The sequence below is a fragment of the Bombus huntii genome, chromosome 6 (genome assembly GCF_024542735.1).
Source record: "Bombus huntii isolate Logan2020A chromosome 6, iyBomHunt1.1, whole genome shotgun sequence".
NCBI classification, from domain to species: domain Eukaryota; kingdom Metazoa; phylum Arthropoda; class Insecta; order Hymenoptera; family Apidae; genus Bombus; species Bombus huntii.
In genome coordinates, this window is record NC_066243.1 from 6,302,231 (window position 1) to 6,321,892 (window position 19,662).

General features: G+C 24.2%; 2 protein-coding genes and 1 long non-coding RNA gene across 6 annotated transcripts in view; 1 reads left to right on the forward strand and 2 right to left on the reverse strand.

Moving 5' to 3' along the window:
• Window positions 1-134: 134 nt before the first annotated feature.
• LOC126866990 (programmed cell death protein 5) overlaps window positions 135-19,662 on the reverse strand; it is a 69,790-nt gene continuing 50,262 nt past the window's right edge. The window contains exon 5 of the mRNA XM_050621067.1: window positions 135-574. Coding sequence (XP_050477024.1) covers window positions 569-574 — 6 coding nt within the window. The 3' untranslated portion in view covers window positions 135-568. The remainder of the gene's footprint in view (window positions 575-19,662) is intronic.
• On the reverse strand, window positions 584-2,781 carry LOC126866997 (uncharacterized). The gene is made up of 3 exons (XR_007690120.1): window positions 2,767-2,781; window positions 1,379-2,165; window positions 584-1,286 (listed from the first exon to the last, which is right to left on the reverse strand). It is a non-coding gene; the product is annotated as an uncharacterized LOC126866997 (long non-coding RNA).
• On the forward strand, window positions 2,571-19,640 carry LOC126866923 (diacylglycerol kinase eta). 4 transcript variants are annotated; one of them, XM_050620933.1, is made up of 23 exons: window positions 2,572-3,206; window positions 3,523-3,727; window positions 4,236-4,372; window positions 4,674-4,765; window positions 4,844-4,974; window positions 5,171-5,339; window positions 5,414-5,516; window positions 10,118-10,263; window positions 10,351-10,440; window positions 10,631-10,945; window positions 11,021-11,172; window positions 11,277-11,523; window positions 11,787-12,064; window positions 12,477-12,733; window positions 12,848-13,139; window positions 13,399-13,626; window positions 13,896-13,998; window positions 14,267-14,536; window positions 14,622-14,916; window positions 14,990-15,307; window positions 15,594-15,689; window positions 16,076-16,207; window positions 16,607-19,640. In XM_050620933.1, the coding sequence occupies exons 1-23, from the start codon at window positions 3,168-3,170 to the stop codon at window positions 16,895-16,897; spliced, it is 4,386 nt and encodes a 1,461-aa protein (XP_050476890.1). In that variant the 5' UTR covers window positions 2,572-3,167; the 3' UTR covers window positions 16,898-19,640. The 4 variants fall into 4 exon arrangements, with proteins under 4 accessions (XP_050476889.1, XP_050476890.1, XP_050476888.1 ...); XM_050620932.1 differs by having other exon boundaries at window positions 2,571-3,206; window positions 10,118-10,440; window positions 16,649-19,640; XM_050620931.1 differs by having other exon boundaries at window positions 10,118-10,440.

Sequence of the window (19,662 nt, forward strand, 5' to 3'; positions counted from 1 at the left end):
CAATTATAGTGCAAGATAGTATATGTACACTCCTAAATATAAAAATAGCACGCATGTATTATCTTCAGTTCTTACGTCATAATTATGATAATGTGAAAATTGCAAATGGTACGTAAATACAGTATTGTACCAACTTATACTAACATGAAAGCATAACCTTTATTAACATAATTTCAGTGAATTTTCTCAGATGTAATATGAATATACAAAATAAATAGAGATAAAATGATAACAAACTTGTATTGTGTTTACATTTCCATCAGTATTCCTTGAGATTTTAGTCAATTAACGCTATTATACTATTAGATTGCAGATTTTTGTGCGAATTCATATTTTCAACATATAATTTAAAAAAACCTAGATAGAAAATTATTTTACTTACTAAGTATTATAGAAAGCATTATATTTTGGACATTTTATATACTCTTTCATATTGTGTGTATTGTGTGCAATTTTACACTTTTAAATTTCCTATAAATGCATAAAAATCTGCAATCTAATACATAATATTAATTTCTCTTTAAAGATGTCAATAACGATTTGTATGTAATCTCTAATACATATTTTGCTATAAATTAAATTTGTAAAAACAATGTTGCCATATTGTTCATTGTGCTTTATATCCAAAAAAGACTGTATATAATCATATTTATTATTATTAAAATATATATTGTGATTGCTAACAATATTTGATTTCATTTTGTAATATTTTATTTTTACTCCATAAAGTAAAAGTTTCAATCAGGATTTTTATTTTTGGTTAAATTGGTTTGGTTTATTATTTTTCTTCATGTTACTCTCTGATTCTGTACACTATATTCAAACATATTTATTACATTATACGAATTGCATTCATTTTGATTCTCTTAATTCTTTTTCTTATAATGTTCTTTTCTCCACACTCACTCATGTTCTATTCTACATGCTTGTATTAACATAAATTCATTAGGTTCAAATCTACTTATAAAATTATAAAATTACAGAAAGTTAATTCAAATACATTTCTTTTTCTACCTTTTCGATTAGTCAATAATTTATAAATATAAGTGCAGGTATTTTCTAGTCTATATAACAGTTTTCATCACTGTTATCACTTTTATGATCACTTTCTTCCAAGTCTTTTTTCTTTGTTTTTCAGCCTTTCAATTTTATTTCTTCTTCAGACCTATCATCCTTCAGGTGCTCTTCTATTCTGATTTTAAATCTATTCCATTTTCTATTGCTCTATTTAGCTCTATCTAAAAGGCAGCGGATATATGTATAAATATATAATGTGCAAAGCTATTCTCCCATGCAAAAATAGAGAATAACGTATCAGTTTGAGAAGGAAGTTTCAAAAAAGCATATTGGTTTGTTTCAGTCAGAAGAATTTGAATACATACAGTAGTATAATCATGAAATGTATCACATGTGTACAAGAATATTTTATATTTTTTTACTAGTTTTTAAATAACTTTTAGATATATTCTTGTTTGGTATCGAAAATCATCTTATTCGCATAATCCGTTTTGTTATAGAAAAACATGAAAATTCCCAACTGTTTTTTACACTTTTAAATTCTCATGTAAATGTGCTACAGAAATATTTGTGATGTTTATGTCATTATCCGAATCAGAACAAGTTAAAAAAGATTACATGGTCGCTGTTAGTCATCAAGATCAGATTCATCTCATTTTGTGTAATGTTTTTACCTTTGGCTTTTATAGCCTGTCTGTCTTTCTTTTTTATTAGAAGTTTCATTATTATAACATATAATATTTAAGTTCGTAAATAAACTTATATAGAATTATTTTTATGAAACATATAAACAAATATTATGAATTATGTATATATAATACACAGTTTATTTATGTGTCATACATCCATACGTGTATTTGTTTGTTTATTCATTAATTAAAAATTGTAAATGAATTGTAATTATATTTTTAAAAAATATACAGCATTATATTTAATTTTAGTATCTTAATATACCAAAATTTTGCATTTTAAGTACAAACAATTGCAATATATGCTTATTTTTTATTATTCATTTTATTACCAAACTTTTTTCAAGACAGAATAGGATATTAATAATTATTGCTATTAGTTCAATTTTATAATTTACAATGGCGTGCAAAAATGCCAGATCAGAATAAATTTTTAATGTTGCATTTGAGAGATGGTATCTAAAAGAATTTTGAACAATATTGATTATAAGAGAATGATAAATAAACCGTGAATTTTTATGCAAATATATATTTTTATGGCCATAATTAAAAAAATAAAACCTATATAGATTATATATACAATATATACAATACAATATACAATATATTTTATTCTATAAATTTTATAATGATTAGTTTATTTCAAATATTTTTTATATTTCTGTATATATGTATATTCTAAATGCTTTGTGTTTTTAAATTTACCATAAATGCATAAAAATCCGCAATGTAATGATAAGTAATAGAAAATAGCATAATACACAAATTAATACATATTCTATATATAATACACATTCTTAGATAGTTGTATAATATTACTCAAACATTCAAAATTTAAAATATGTATCACTTTTGAAATATAAACAGGAGAATTTATGAGGTCAGAAATTTGCACGTCAATGTATATTTAATTTAAATAATTAAGTCTATAATTTTTGTAATCTTAAAGATTCTGATTTTTAAATTTGTAATTAATTACGTGATCAATATATGAAAATAAATATACACATATATATATACATATGTTAATACTATTGAATCTTTAAATAAAGGCACTAACAATTAATTATATAATTCGTTTTCAATTTTCGTTTTCAGCTCTTCTTATGGTAAAGAGATTTGAATAATATGAATAATAGAACTACATTGACAATATAAGTTACGTACACAATAAAATTCTACGATAATGCATTACATTTTCATTCGGATATTTATTTATAAATGAGGTGACATGACATGCGCCATGGAAAATAGGACATAGCAATGGCTTAAAGAAGAAGAAAAGAGCATTGTGCGCACACCACTATTATATACTTCCGTTATTTCGATGCTCAATACATTTTGTTATATTTTTCGTATGTTCAAAAATTGTTTTTTATCGTTTGAATGTAACATTTGTTGTTCTTTGAAGTACGTGCAAATTATATACATACAAATGTCGTGTTTGAGATTGCAATTCAAATGTCACCGAAGCAACAGAGAACCCGTACTCGATTCAAGGTAATTCGATTTACGCCATAAATACATATACAAGGTTACTTTTTTCAAAATTAAATGTCAATTTATAATCTAATATAAATGTGGCAGTTGTAGTAATCTTTATCGCATGTAGTGTATTTGTTATATTTATTTATTTAATATGTATTTAATTTAGAACAATAAAAAAAATGATGTGTGATATTTCTTCTCACAAAGATTATATAAAACAATATATAAAATTCATATTTTTTCATAGAAATGTTCAACATTAATAAAGTAAAATATTGAACAAATATTTTTATTATAATATATAATTGTATGTCATATGTGTTTTAAGGTGATAACTCCATTTCGATCACTGGTTCTCTGTGGGAAAAGTAAACAAGAAATGGAAGATTGGTTGAATGCATTAAGAACAGTAACAAAAAATCATACTCAGACAGATTCTGGAATTGCAGAAATGCTTAGTGGTAATCATCAGTGGTATGCAACAAGTCATGCAAGACCAACTTACTGTAATATTTGCAGAGATGCTCTTTACGGTAATTATGAATATTTTATTATAAATAATTTTCTTTATTATTATAATTAATGTATTTAATAAAATAGTTGTTCAATTTTTACAAAAGAAAAGTATATTTTAACAAGAATATACATGTTTGAATTATATATAAAATTTTTAGTATCATTATATCGTTTTTATTTTATTATTGTTATTACATCTTTTTTGTTGTTAATATATGTTTTTTGATATTTGATTTAATATGTTACACTAATTTTACAAATAAAGTTTATAACTGTTGAGGTAATTATATTTCTATGATGTTTAACAAACATCAATATAAAATTGTCAAGAGATAAAAGATATTTATAAAACAATAAGATTGTCCTTAAATGTATCAATTTTTGTAATTCTAATGGTATTTTATTAAGTATTAGTTAATGTATAAATTTGATATTATATATTATATTATGTTATTTGATATATTGTATTATATTATGTTATTATCTACTATAGATAGTTAATACATATTGACTTATATGTTGTAGGTGTTACTTCCCATGGTTTAAGTTGTGAAATATGTAAATATAAAGTACACAAACGATGTAGCATAAAAGCAATAAATAATTGCAAATGGACCACATTGGCATCTATTGGCAAGGACATTATTGAGGACCAAGATGGGGTATGTGCAAACAGTTGATTAAAATTTTTCTCTTAAAGATACTGGCATTTGAAAAATGTTTAGGTTTATATTATACATTCATTTTTTATTTCTGTTAAATATAGAAAAGTTAATATATAATTTCTTTTATTGAAATATATTTTTTATTATGTATTAAAGAAAACAGTAATTCAAATAAAAGGAAGATTAAAATAAAAACAAAATAAAAATGATTTTTATTTTTTATGACATTATTTCTTTGAATTAATTGGAGAAAGAATTATAATTATTACAACTTATTTTATGAACTATTTTTATATAGAACATTACTATGCCACATCAATGGATGGAAGGCAATTTACCAGTATCCTCAAAATGTTCTGTATGTGATAAAACTTGTGGCTCTGTTCTCAGGTATAACATTAATTTATGAAAAATATGCATTAATTCGTATTTAAAATTCGTACTTATTTCCTTATTTTAACTATTTAGGCTTCAAGATTGGAGATGTTTATGGTGCAGAGCTACAGTACATACAGCTTGTAGACCAGCCATAAGTGTTAAGTGTCCATTAGGATCAGTTAAATTGAGTGTAGTTCCTCCTACAGCACTGCATAGTATAGGTGACATTATTTATAAAATTTTCTTAATATATTTCATATTTATTGTTATTATTTTATATAGTTTAGTTGCGATATATAATTATTTAATGAATATTAAGCTTTTATATTATTATTTTGTATCACAGAAGACAAATTTCTATTAGATTGGTTTTGTAATATAACGAATTTTATATAATGCATAATAATTATTTAATAGGTAGCGATGAAGCTTGGGAAGCTACAAGACCTACTGGATGCAGCCCACTTTTAGTATTTGTAAATAGTAAATCAGGTGACAATCAAGGTATTAAATTTCTTAGAAGATTTAAACAATTATTAAATCCAGCACAAGTATTTGATCTTATAAAAGGAGGACCAGGACCAGGGTAAAATGTTTTATATAATTTTGTATAATTTTAGATTAAGCCAATACAGCTTATTAATATTTCTTTACAAATAGGTTAAGATTATTCCGTCACTTCGATCCTTTTCGTATATTGGTATGCAGTGGAGATGGATCTGTTGGTTGGGTTCTTTCTGAAATTGATCGCCTAGGAATGCATGTAAGTAGAAAGTTCAAATAATTTTGTGATTTTGTAAATATTTGCTAATTGCATGATCTTAAAGTATTATTATGTAATGTATATATAAATTCACTTTGAATATGTTTATGCCATGCAGAAGCTGTAATGCTCTGTAGAGTATTAATATGCACGAATATAAAATATGATTATAAATATTATAGTATATTTAAAAATTACAATTTTGAGATGGAAATAATAAAAAGAGTTTACTTTTTTATCATTCGCATGTTTGCACTTTATTATTATTGTTTTGAATGTCATATTATCTTGTTATATAATATACTACATATCCATATAGGATATCCCACTATTTATCTCAATTATGGTTTCTTCCTTTAAGTAATAAGCAGAAGCATTATTTAGAAAAATTATATGGTTGTAACAGATATATAATATGGTGATAACAGTTTTCACATGTATAAATAGGAGAAATTTAGAAATTAATTTTGCTTTTTTAATTGAAATATCCAACTTTTTATCATCCAATTTACTGGAATGGCAAATTTTAAGTACTCCGTTAACTTTACTTACTAGAAGTATTAAGTTATCCTAAAATACACCATTACTGAGGATTCCGTATTGAATTTTTCCTATTTTTTTTATAAACGAGGGATATATTTACTTGCTTTGTGTAATGAAAATTGTATATCGACAATTTTATAATCACTGCATGAGAAAACTTAATATTGAAAGACATTGAATATTGAACAAGGCACGATATTTAATATGTACTATTATATTTGAAGTATTAAGTATAATATCAAACATGTTTTATAATGAAAACTAATAAATTTAAATAATGATATGTAGTGTATCTAGAATAAAATAACTTTGTTGAAGATTTACTATTGCATTGAGGTTAAACATTAAAAATTGACATATTACTATTCAAACTATTGTCATCATATTATGTCATCTACAATCACACATTTCTTTTGATAAATAGTATTTGCCTTTGTTATTTAAAATTACAAAATCATTTGTAATAGGTGAAGTTAATACAATATTCACAAATTCAATTTGCTTAATCTTTCTGTGATTATATAATATTTTAATTTACTATTAGCTAAAAGTACTAGATAAAAACTTTGTTTCATATCACATTAATTTCGTAAATTTTCATTTCAAAATATATTTGTTTAAATACAAAGTTTGTATATATAACAAAGAATAAATTTGAAAATTAGTAGAAAAAATATATTTAATTTTTAGAAATCGAATTCATTTTTGAATATTGATAATGTTTTGATAATATTTAAGTAAAACTTTAAATAAATAAATCTAGAAGAAGCGTTCCAACAAGTTATTTATAATTTTCTAAATAATCAATAATTTTTATTAGTAATAATTTACTTTAAACTCATTTGAAAATTATTAAACTAAATAAAATAAGAGAATTAATTATTTGTATTTAATAAAATCATTAGTTTTGATAAGTAAGTTTGTTTTGGGTTGGTGCATTGATAATTATTATAACTAATATGATAAAATCTTTAAAATTGTGAGATCCACAACATTGTTATTAAACTTTCGACTGTTATTGTTTTCGATCCTAAATAATTTTTAACTTTCTCTTTTAATGTCAATTAACGATTTTTTAACAATTTTGAAGAATAATTCATATTTCCTCAAATGTAAATTTGTTATCATTTTTTGTATTTAGATTTAAATGCAACTATAAAATTTATTACTTATATTTATGTAAATCAGAATTGCATACTTATAAGGTAATATGGAAAATGTATAAGATTGAACAATTAAAATTAGGACTTTAAAAAAATTGAAAGGATAAATATTTAAAATTATTTTTTAAATCTCAACTTAGTAATATAAATTTGTAAATATTACAGAAAGACTAAGTATATAATAATGAAAAGCTTTAATATTTCAAACAGCATGGCGTGTCTCTTTTATAATTTTATTTCAGATGATACTGGTGTTTGTGCATTAGGATTCTTTATATACGTGAAGCTTCATTAACTTTATTTGTAGATGGTAAGTGTAAGTTAAGCACGCATTTTTTGATAATTCTTGAATGTCTTGTTAAATATTTTTGTTATTTATATACTATAAATATTTAAGTATTAGAGTATTATTTACACGTTTTTAATTCACAATTTCATATAGTAATTCTTTTAAATCTTTTAATACATTTAGTGGTCAGCATATTCATATTAAATCAGTAATTACTGATATTAAAACATACTCTATTATAAAAGCCATAACTTTATATAATATATAATTTACTATTAATTATTAAACAATATTACATAAAAGTTTAAGAAGGGTATTATGATATAAATTATTAACTACAGAAATAGTATAGGCAAGTAATGTTACATTGTTTAATGAATTATACATTTTTATTATGATTGTTACCAATTATTAATTTTATTATAATTTTAAAACGTAGTTATTGGACACAATAATTGTAAACACAGTAAATTCAGCTACAATATTAAAACTTTAAAAGTAAAATGAGTTATTATAGTTATTATATTATTAGGCAATGTAAGGTTTTTTGGAAATTGTAAAATTATTTACAGATAAATACCTTAAGCACACAGAATAGTAAACAAATAGATAGATATAAAATGGATATTTAGAAAAAGAACAAAAGTTGAAATGAAACTGAAAATTTAACATTTGTATTAGACACTTTTCACTTTAAAACGAATGTTTCTGGAAAAATTTCCAAAAGTTTGTTTCTTATGTTTCACTTATCTTGTTACATAACTCAGTGTAATTAAGAGACTGGAGCAGTATTGGAACCAATGGAATTTGGATTAAAATACAAAACAAATCTTCCTATGATTATAACAATGGAATTAGTTCCTCTGGATTTGGATTTGTAGTGGAATGCTGCACCAGATGATCCAAAAGGTGTGTGATTGATCTGTATAATGTTCCATATATTAGTAGATTGCAGCCATAGTGATAATATGAGATATAATTGCAGATGATAGCATTGAGAATCAGTTTTACGAATTTTAATAGTACAAAAGAATGTAGGAGTTTTACAATTTCTTACCACAGTAACTATCTTATGGTATGCTTATAGGTTGTAATGTTACTTATATTGTTATAAAAAGTTTTATAAAATATTTGAAGATAAAAATTGAATTAGTATACATATTTACTTCATTTTTTCTTCCTAATAATTCTTTGAATTATTAACTATTGTATTCTTTTACACATAATATAATGCAATTACAAGATTTTGCACATTTGCTTTAGAATAAATGCTGATTATGGTTTTACTGTTATGTAGATGCATATACATGAGTTAAGTTAGTAGTTTCAGATGTTGAGCAGCTAGATGCTTACTATTAGTTAAAATTTATTAGTTAAAAATCCAATTTATTTTTCTTATTAAATAATTTTTATCCAAAAATAATCCAAAATCTGATATAATTGATTAAAAAACATAATTCTAAGGTTTAATAATAATTACTCTTTTATATTACAAGTTCAAAATATTTCGTAGTTCAGTGTGTGTTCATAGTTTGAATTTTAATTACCAATTTGTATTTGTATATTTAAAGAATAAAATTCATATCTCTTAAATAAGACATTTTAAAATTCATTGATTATTATAAACAATATTGATAAAATTGATTTTCAATTCTAGATAGTGTTTCTTTATCAATTTTTAGGTGCAAAATTGTAATCATAAAATATTTAGTTTGATTATGATAATCAATTTATTATATTAATATTATTTATTATATAAAATCAAAGTAAATTTTATTTATGCTCATAATACTATTTGCACTGACATATCTAATAAGAATATATTTTTAGGACTTGTATAAAAGCGTTTTTCAAATAAAAATGTAACAAATATTAATAACGGATATAAATTATTTTACTGTGTGATACATACTTCATGTAAAAATTTATGTAATTTATTTCTTCTATGGACAGTTATTTTAAGTAAATATAAGTAACTATATTTTAAATATGTAGTAGAGATTAATAAAAAAAAGACTTACATAACAGTAGAAGGAAAATCGAATGATGTATGTACATGTAAATGTATATCTACCTAAATATTGTTATTATTCAAAATGCATCTTAAATTATATATTAAAAATTAATGGAAGCACCTTTATAATTGATAGTAATATCTTTATTATAATTTGTAGTCGCATTTGCAACAAAAGCTTTCTAGGAACATTAAGGTTGTTATTTTATATGTAATAAGAAATTTAGGAAATAGAATGTTACTTGCACAGTAGACTAATATTAAATATTTTATAATAAATTTGATATTGAAAATTTGTATTTTTATTGTAAGAAACAAACTTCTTTTCTCTGAATGTTTAACTATTGCTTTGCTTATTTGCGATGTATGTTGTGTAATAGATAAAAAATTATACATTTAATAGTGCAATTGATGTCTCAATATTTATGTAGTTATTTCATTATATCTATGTAAAAATAATTGATTGATTGGCAATATATGATTATATAGACTTCGAGATTTTAAAACATTTATATAAGTATCAATTACTTCCGAATGCACGTATTTTTAAGAACTCTAATAAGATTATTCTTTGCATAAAAATTTAAAATAGAAGCAGTGTCAAGTTGGAGTTCTACCATTGGGAACTGGAAATGACCTAGCACGTGTATTGGGTTGGGGATCTTCTTGTGATGATGATGCTCATTTACCCCAGTTATTGGAAAAGTATGAGAAAGCAGGCACAAAAATGCTTGATCGGTGGAGTATTATGACTTTTGAACGTAGCATATCTTTGCCATGTCCTAAAAGTGTTTTAACTCATTCTAATACTACATTAAAATCTAGCATTATTCATCAATATGAGGATAATGTTGTTACTCATATAACAAATATTTTAGAATCAGACGAAGAAAATGTAGTTTTATCTAATATTAGGTACGTATTTCATGCAAAAAATATAAAAATAAATATAAAATCTCTGGTAGCAACTAGAAACTGATTCATTAACTTATAAGTTCATAAATAAAATTATTTAATTAATATAATATTTTTATCATTATTAAGAAAAAAATATGTATATATAAATTACGTATATACATTATTTTAATACAATTTTTTTTTACAGAATTTTATGTGGCACAGTGAAAGATTTTGCAACATATATATTGGAAAATGTAAACTCAGAGGACCAACAAGTGGAAGAAAAATGTAAAATACTTCAGCAAAAACTTAATTCATTTTTAGAAATATTGTGCAAAGAGGAAGGATATCTAACTGAGCACTTAGATGATGCAGATAATATTACTTTAAATACTGAAATTTCTGTTTCACCTGATAATTGTGAAAAAGGTGTATTAGAAAAACCTGAGAAAGATATAACAAATTTGAAAAAAGTTGAGAAAAGGAGACAACTTATAGAAAAGGAAACTGTAATTTCGAGGTATGTTAAATATTTGTTTGTTTAAATATAAATAAAAAATGAGTAATATTTTTATTGAACTTCATTAACTTTTAGAGCAAACAGTTTGAAAAGAATTGTAAGAAAACTTGTGGAATATTCTCATTTGGTTATAGATAATCAGATTAATATAAATACAAAACATGCTACTAAAATAGGAAATACAAATAGTTCACTAGAAGATGGTACTGTATTAAATTCAATATCAAGTAAGTTTATATTAATAATTGGTTAAAATTTTTATTAAAAAGCTTTTAATGTATCTTATCTTCTTGTTTAATAAAAATATTTATAATGAAAAAATACGTTGTAGATAAAAGACAACAATTGGATATCCCTGGTTTAAGAGTAGATCACGTTGACAATTTATCTGTAGGACCATTAATAGAATCTGTAAGAAGTGCAGATAATTCAACATGTACTAGCCCAGTGCCTAACTTGGCATCTTTGAGTCCAATACCTGATCTTAGGAGAGATTCTCAACCAGAGGAATTATTGACATTACCTGCACCTGATGGTTTTGCTGATAGTAGACGAAATAGTGAAAATTTACCGCAAGTGTAAATATCTTTATTTTTGTGTGATATATAAATTATTAACAAAAATTAAGATCAAACTTTCTTCATTATCTACTTGAATATAATATAAAAAGTTACACATATTTTGAATTCAAAAACAAATTATGTGATATTTTGTCATTTTTCTTACATGTTTACAAATTCTTTTGAAAGATTATATTTTACAAATTAAAATAAAGCTTCTAATTTAAATAAATGTTACCGAAAATACAGAAACTAATAAGTTTATTGGATTTTATTTTCAGTTCATTTAACTTTCAACTGCCTACAGCTCAGTCTGTCTCTCTGGATAATGAGCAAGAAGCAGAAACACCTGAATCTAATGACCAACAAATATCTGACTCTAATAACATAGATATTTCTTCAGAATTTCAAATTAGTGTTACAAGAACTACTTTTGACACAAGTTCACCTTCGGAAGATGGAACTACACAAGACATTTCTTCTGACATAGATTCAATTCAATCACCAGAAGAACATGAACAAAAACTTGAAAATAAAACTAAAATAGAAGTAACTAAAGGTAGTTAGTTTTAAGTTAGTAATTAAGTAGCAGTATTATTAATATCAATATAATAATTTCTAGTTCTTGGATAATTAGATCATTTTAAATTCTATTTTATATTTTTTATTTTAGTTATTTTGTAACATTTTATTTAATATTTATATTAGAAATGACGTTATTTTATTAAAATTATTATCATTTTTTAATTTGTAATATAGCACTTTTTTATATATAAAATATATTAATAATTTATATAACTTTATAAATGTGAATCAGTAAATCAATGAATGAATGAATTAATAAATCAGTAAATGTAAATTCTTTTAAATGATAAAATGTTATAATTAAAGTTATAATGAATACTTAAAAACAACTTTCGTACGAATATTTTCAGAAGATGTAAATTGTACTTCATTGGTATTTATTTCAGGGTATATAGGTAGTGATGCATTTGATTCTGAAATTAGGCACATTGATTCTCCCGATAATTCAGAAATGGTCACTAGTGAAATACAAAATTCTGAAAGTTTAATAGGACAAGATTTAACTAGTATAATAAATGGAGAAGAATATGATTCTGTAAGAGAATACCTAGAAAATGAATTAGAAAATACAGATTTTACAAATGAAATTGCTAGGCGATCATTTAAAAGATCAACAAAGAGTTCTACTGTTATAGAAATAGAGGTAATTATAACAAAATTAATACTTATTAAGTATATGTTTATAAAGGAATCTTCATTATTTATATTTTACTATACTTGAATTTATACTTAAATATTTAATGAATATTTCCGTTAGAACAAAATTAAGTACAAAGTGGGATCAATAGGACAGAATGTAAACGAAGCGAATAAATTTAAAGATTCTCAAGATGCTAAAGCATCCGATTTACTAAGCCCTGTATGTTGCTTTACTGTATCTTCGGAAACAACTCCAACAAACGAAAAACCTAATAACTTTCCACCTACAATAAGTGTTATAATTAATCCTCCCAGTCCATCAATGTCGATTGAAAGTCAGCACGATTCAGATGTAGAATATAAAATGAAGCCTTATTTAAGACGGCAGATTGGTGAAAGTATGGAAAGATGTAAGTTAATGTTTTACATTTTAAATAATTTAAATAATTATGTACAAATTAGCATGTATTACTACTACATATGCGCGTGCACGTTATTAAATTTGATAATAGTTATCCAAGTAATCAAAAATTGCTACATCATTGTAAATATTTTATTTTAGAAAAATTCACAATATTGTGTAACTTTTATCATAAGTTACTTATTCAAATTTAATATATATAACTTTATTCTATAAAATAATTATTTTATAATTTTGTAATTCATTAGTAAGTGTAGAACTACCAGAATCGGGTTTCTCTCCTCAAGCAACTCGTCGGATTAGCAGCGGAAGTTTGTTAAAAGCGTCAGAAGTTGTTTCTTTAGCTGCTACAGCTGCAAAATTTGGTGGTTCTAACGCAAGTTTACGTCACGAAAGAGTGAAATCTGTTGAAAAAACAGAAGATGTTAAAAAGCTGCCAATTATTAACCCATTAGTTCGGTTACCCATGTGGCCAAGTAAGTAAATATTTTAATACTTATATAGAATAATGTTTGTATATAATAAAATAATTGTTATAATTTAACTATAATGTAAAATAAAATTGCAAAATTTGAATGCTGTCTATAGAAACGTAATATTTTAATATAAAATTAATAAGAAAAAATTAAGATATTTTAAGTAATCTCATTAGAATTATGTGTATATTGAACATATAACTTTTTTTATTATGCAGTCAAACGTATACTATTTGCTTATCGAGATTTATTATTTTATATCTTTATAGACGTCAGCGGTGGAACAGGACTTATTAGTCAAGCATTACTTGCAAATGCAGATGCACTATGTGCTGCTGTATCACCATTAATGGATCCTGATGAAACATTAATGTAAGTTATATGTTTCTTGCTATGCTAATTTTATGCAATATATACACATAATATTATGACTTCAGCAACTTCTTATCTAATACATAATATCAATTTTAATGATGAAATTTTCAAAATGTGTATATTGAAAGTTAACTTGAAACTAAGGATACAATAATGGAATCTATATTATACATTAATGAAATAAGTAATTTGCAGTCAAAATAAAAAGAATACATTAAACAGAATATGACGCATAAAATAGAATATCATTTTTCCAATTTTGCAGGGAAGGCTATTTTGAACGCTGTGTTATGAATAATTATTTTGGAATTGGCATAGATGCAAAAATTAGTCTTGATTTTCATCATAAAAGGGAAGAACATCCTGAAAAATGTCGTTCACGAGCAAAAAATTACATGTGGTATGGTGTATTAGGATCCAAACAATGGTTACAAAAAACATATAAGAATCTTGAACAAAGAGTACAATTAGAATGTGATGGTCAACGGATACCATTGCCTTCATTACAAGGAATTGTTGTATTAAACATTCCAAGGTAAAAATACAAAAGTAAAACATAAAAAATAAAATGTAAAATATTGTCATCAACATTCCATACTTACAAAACTATATTTGTTTAGCTTTATGGGTGGTACAAATTTTTGGGGAGGAACAAAAGAAGGAGATTTGTTTTTAGCACCTTCATTTGACGATCGTATATTGGAAGTTGTAGCTGTATTTGGTTCTGTTCAAATGGCTGCATCACGATTAATTAACTTGCAACATCATAGAATTGCACAGTGTCAAACAGTTCAAATTAATATTTTGGGTGATGAGGGAGTACCTATACAAGTTGATGGTGAAGCTTGGATTCAACCTCCTGGTATTATACGTATTATACATAAAAATCGTATGCAAATGCTTTACAGAAATAGGGTAAATAATTTAGAATTATATTACTTTAGTATTACAATAATATATGTGTAGTATAATCAATATCGAAATGTAGGCACTTGAAACATCCTTAAAAACATGGGAGGAAAAGCAACGCAATACACTCAATGCAATATCTCAGTCAGCATCTACTTTGAGCAATACACAATTGCAATCACAAACTAGGTCTCTACAATCACATAAGCCATCATATTTAAATGATGATGAAATGTATATTCTTTTGGGATTTATCGAAGTAGTTACAACTTTAGTTAAATGGGTCAAACTTCTCATTATATCACATCCAAGTTTGGAACCAGATTTGTATCAAGTTGCAGCACGAACAGCACAAGCTCTTGAACAAGTTCATCCAGATGGAAAAATTTTGCAAGGAGTTAGTATAGTTTATTATTTCATACCATAATTCTTACTTATAATTTTTCTTAAACATAAATAATGCAAATGTTTTTATATTTTTTCTGATAGTAATATTCTTTTAGTATTCTTTTATTATAATTAATTTACTAAATATATTCTTTAAAGAACTATTATTTGTTGGTTATTTATTTAATTTTAATATATAAGTTAATTATATTATTTCATTATCGATATTATTTACTATTACAAATTTTTTTAACTATACTCATTTCTAATAAGTTATATTCATTTCATTTCAACAGATTAATTTAAGACCAGTAGTAACAGAGTTGGTGTCAAGTGCAAGACAACTTTATGAAGACTCATGCGAATTACTCAGAGATAAAGCACAGAGTCTAGTAAGTACATATTTTGTATACATTTATCATGATTAATCATTAATATGATTAATCCTTCCACAACTGTAAGTAGTCATTATAATGGGTTGCACAAGATAATATTGTGTCTCTTCTGCTAAGCACTGGTTTAGATCAGCTATGGTCATTGTTAATATCACTAAAGTATTTTTAAAACTAGTTTAATTTATCATTCCTGATACAGAACAATCAAATTTAATTTTGTAATTCCTCTAAAAATATATACAGGAGCATGCAAAGACTTTGAGTTTGCTATATAGCTTATGACAATTAGTACATGAAGAACTAATAGTGGAAGGGTTAATTTTCTTATATCCCTTTTGATATTTCAGTAATAATTTTCTAATAACAAAATTTATATAATTCAGAAATTACGGGAAGACTTAGAAAATAAACTATCATTTTCTTTGGCCAGTATGGAACAGGAATTAAAGAAATTTACGTTTGATGAAGGAGGTACAGGATTAGTATATTTACAAAACTTACCATCAGATGAGCAGGTATAATTCTTCATTCATATTTTTTAATTTGTAATATCTTATCTTTCTTAAGTCTCATGCAGAGTGAACTATTTAATGTGGTCACTTCTATCGATTCTAATCAAAAAGTTATTGTCATAAATGATATATGGTTTCAGAAGATCTTCAAGATATTGCAATTAGATTTTTTCTTTTCTTTCTTTAAATAAATTGTCAGGATCACTTTCAATTTTTTGTACAACTTTACATCTATTATCTATGACAAAAAGTTTTAATTGGTCTACTAATAATAAAAATACTTAAATGATCACATGAATTGGTCCTGCTCTCTATATATAAATACAACTTATATGATTACCATATATGCAATCCAAAAATATATATTAGAAATGAACGTTTCACAAAAGTACCTTTGTATAGGGAGATAGAAAGAATCGTCATAGAGGTTTGTTCTGGTTAAAGTTTCGACGTTCAGGGGTTAATTCTGGAGCACATACTATTCGAGATCAAGTTACTACATGGGGTGTACAAGAAGTGTGTTCCTGGTTGGAGAATTTACAGTTGGGTGAATATACTGATAAATTTGTTTCTCACGATATACGAGGTAGGGAATTATTATCATTAGCCCGTAGAGATCTCAAGGAACTTGGTATTACTAAAGTAGGACATGTTAAACGAATCTTACAAGCTATCAATGATCTAAATAATTAAGTATATAATAATAATAATTTAAACATTTAAAAGTATAAAATATACAATCAATAAAATAATATGTTATGCCAGTTAATAATCATCTGGATGCTGTATAATGTAGGTTTTGAATTACATAGATTGTTTAAGAAGTAAGATAAGGATTGAATCCTTATAATTAAAAATTTTACGTAACAGTAATATGTATTACAAGTATAACACAAATATTCTAATAAAAAGGGCACTTAGTGTGACACAGCAGTGTTATAAGAAAATTATTTTCTGCACTGCTGTATATGAATGAATGCACTGCTGTAAATAATATTACTTGTGCCAAACTGTTGAACTGGTTTTATGTCAAAAGACAAATGTTTATATAGGAATTATAAGGAAAACATTTTATCTTTAAAAAAATACAAATATGTTATAGTCATGTCTAATAAGATATATTTTAATGCAATTCCTATTACAAAATATTATTAGACATGAGCATAGCATTAATAATGCATTTATTAAACAAAAGATTTAAACAGTATAAAAATTCATTAGACTATAATTTAAGTTATATTTGTTCCTTTGTATAATGTACAAAAAAAATTGAAAACTTTGATAATCACATATTGATGTAAATTATAAGTTTGAAGATATGTATCATATCATTGTTTGTTGTTTTTTATATTTGATACACGTTACAACTTAGGATTTCAGCTAAGTTTGCTTACAACAGTATTAATACATTTGAAAACTACATTCTAAATTTAGATATGGAATAAGTATTGTCAATTATATAAATAATTTACATATGTATATTCAATTTACAATTTATATTATTTTATTCTGAGTTTAGTTTCCTGTGCAAAAAAGTAGAATGTGTATGTATATATATACAACTATGTTTAAGGAGAAACTATATTTATTACAATATGTATTGAATGACCTTCTAAATTCATAATCTTTGAAATGAAATCGGTGACAGGAACTAATATAATTTAATATTTTCATATAGCACATAAAAAGCATTTCTTATCTTATTTGATGCTGTAATTAAACCATACATTTTAAGCAATATTTACAAAACTATTGAGAGATGTGAAATTTCTGTAATAAAATAGCTTGGCAAATACAATTTTCGTTATATATATATATTATTTTACATACTAATTTAATGAACATGGTAAACTACATATATTAAATTGTAAGATAAAGCATATTACATATTAAATTTAATGAACATGGAAAACTAAATATATTAAATTGTAAGATGAAGCAAAGATAAAAGATATTATTATGAAAAATTATGCTAATAATTCAATTACAATACTTTAATAAAAATTACGATATCCGTTAAAAAATTATTTTTTACAGTTAATACACATATATATATACTGATATAAAAAAATAATTTTTCATATATTATATATAATGTATTTATTACAATATTCTTAGAATTGTTTATATTTGTATAAAATTAAAAAATTTTTCTATTGCGTAGCTTATAAAATATTTCATTTTTTAAATTCTTAAGTATTAAAAGATAAAAGGCAGTTCACAAATAATGACTGATGAGTATATGACATAAGTTATGTATTGAAAAAAATAAATAACAAACTACTGTATGTGCTATGTGTACATAAACTGTGAAAAATAATATAAAATTTATACAGTACTGTGAATCATAAATCTTACAACAATTACATATTTATTTTTGCATTATGATTATACCAATTACAATTTAATAGTTTAAAACAATGTCTTTGTATTTATATTATGTACAGTTAAAATTATATGTGCTGTAAATTTTTATCTATTGATAAATTATATAATATTATATATAGTATATATACATACACATATGCATAATCAAACAAAATATTATACGTGTATACAAAAATAACACACTGTGTACATAAAGTGCTCTGCAATTTTTTTTATCACATTTAAATTTCTAACTAAATTAAAAGATATTTAAGAAAGCATCTTTAACATAATGCAACATGATTAAATGAAAGTGATATTTCATTTCTATGATCATATTATAACAGTCTTGAAATAAACAATGATTAGGATGATGATGATAATACTGGTAATGACAAAGAAAAATGTATGTCACCTGCCAATGGCAATAAAAATATCATGTACAAATTTATTAAGAAACTGAGAAAACAAGTTTTTTAAATGTATCATAATTTCAATGTTGTTATGTTAAAACAAGGCTGCTGTAACAAAGAAATAAAAGAATTTGTTTAACACGCGATTGACAATTAAACCTTACAGATATATAAGATTCACTTAAATATTATATTTATTAAATAGGGATTAACTCGATTTGAAATAATTTCTTATACATAAGCTTGCGAAACTAATAATATTGTAGTTACTATTGATATTGATTGCCGCTATTACTATTACTAATAATTTTAAATTTACAAAAGCAAAAAACAAACAATTGCTATCTTTCGGAACTGCCCCTGGCTGAATTGTTCAGACATTTAATATCTCCTTATTACATTATCTTTGGTCATATTCTTCATTCTTGTAAATAAGAGTAATGAAACTTCAAGTTATATTAATCAGGTATTAATTCCTGGTCTCGAATTTATTCATTTTATAATTCACGACAGATACACAATACATTGATATCCAATTCTCATCCATATTAATGTAGAGCCGTATTATGTATTTATGTGTGTGCGTGCCTGTTGAATGTCTTTTACACGCATGTATTTGTTTATATAATTTCAGCATTTATTATATTATTATATTCTGTCATTACGTTATATTATGAA

Bases quoted from the DNA above. Each gene is read 5' to 3' on its own strand.
- LOC126866923 (XM_050620931.1), top strand. From the start codon at position 3,168: ATGTCACCGAAGCAACAGAGAACCCGTACTCGATTCAAG. The intron at 4,975-5,170 runs GTGACATTATTT...ATTATTTAATAG, and splicing joins TACAGCACTGCATAGTATAG to GTAGCGATGAAGCTTGGGAA. The intron at 13,140-13,398 runs GTAAGTTAATGT...GTAATTCATTAG, and splicing joins TGGTGAAAGTATGGAAAGAT to TAAGTGTAGAACTACCAGAA.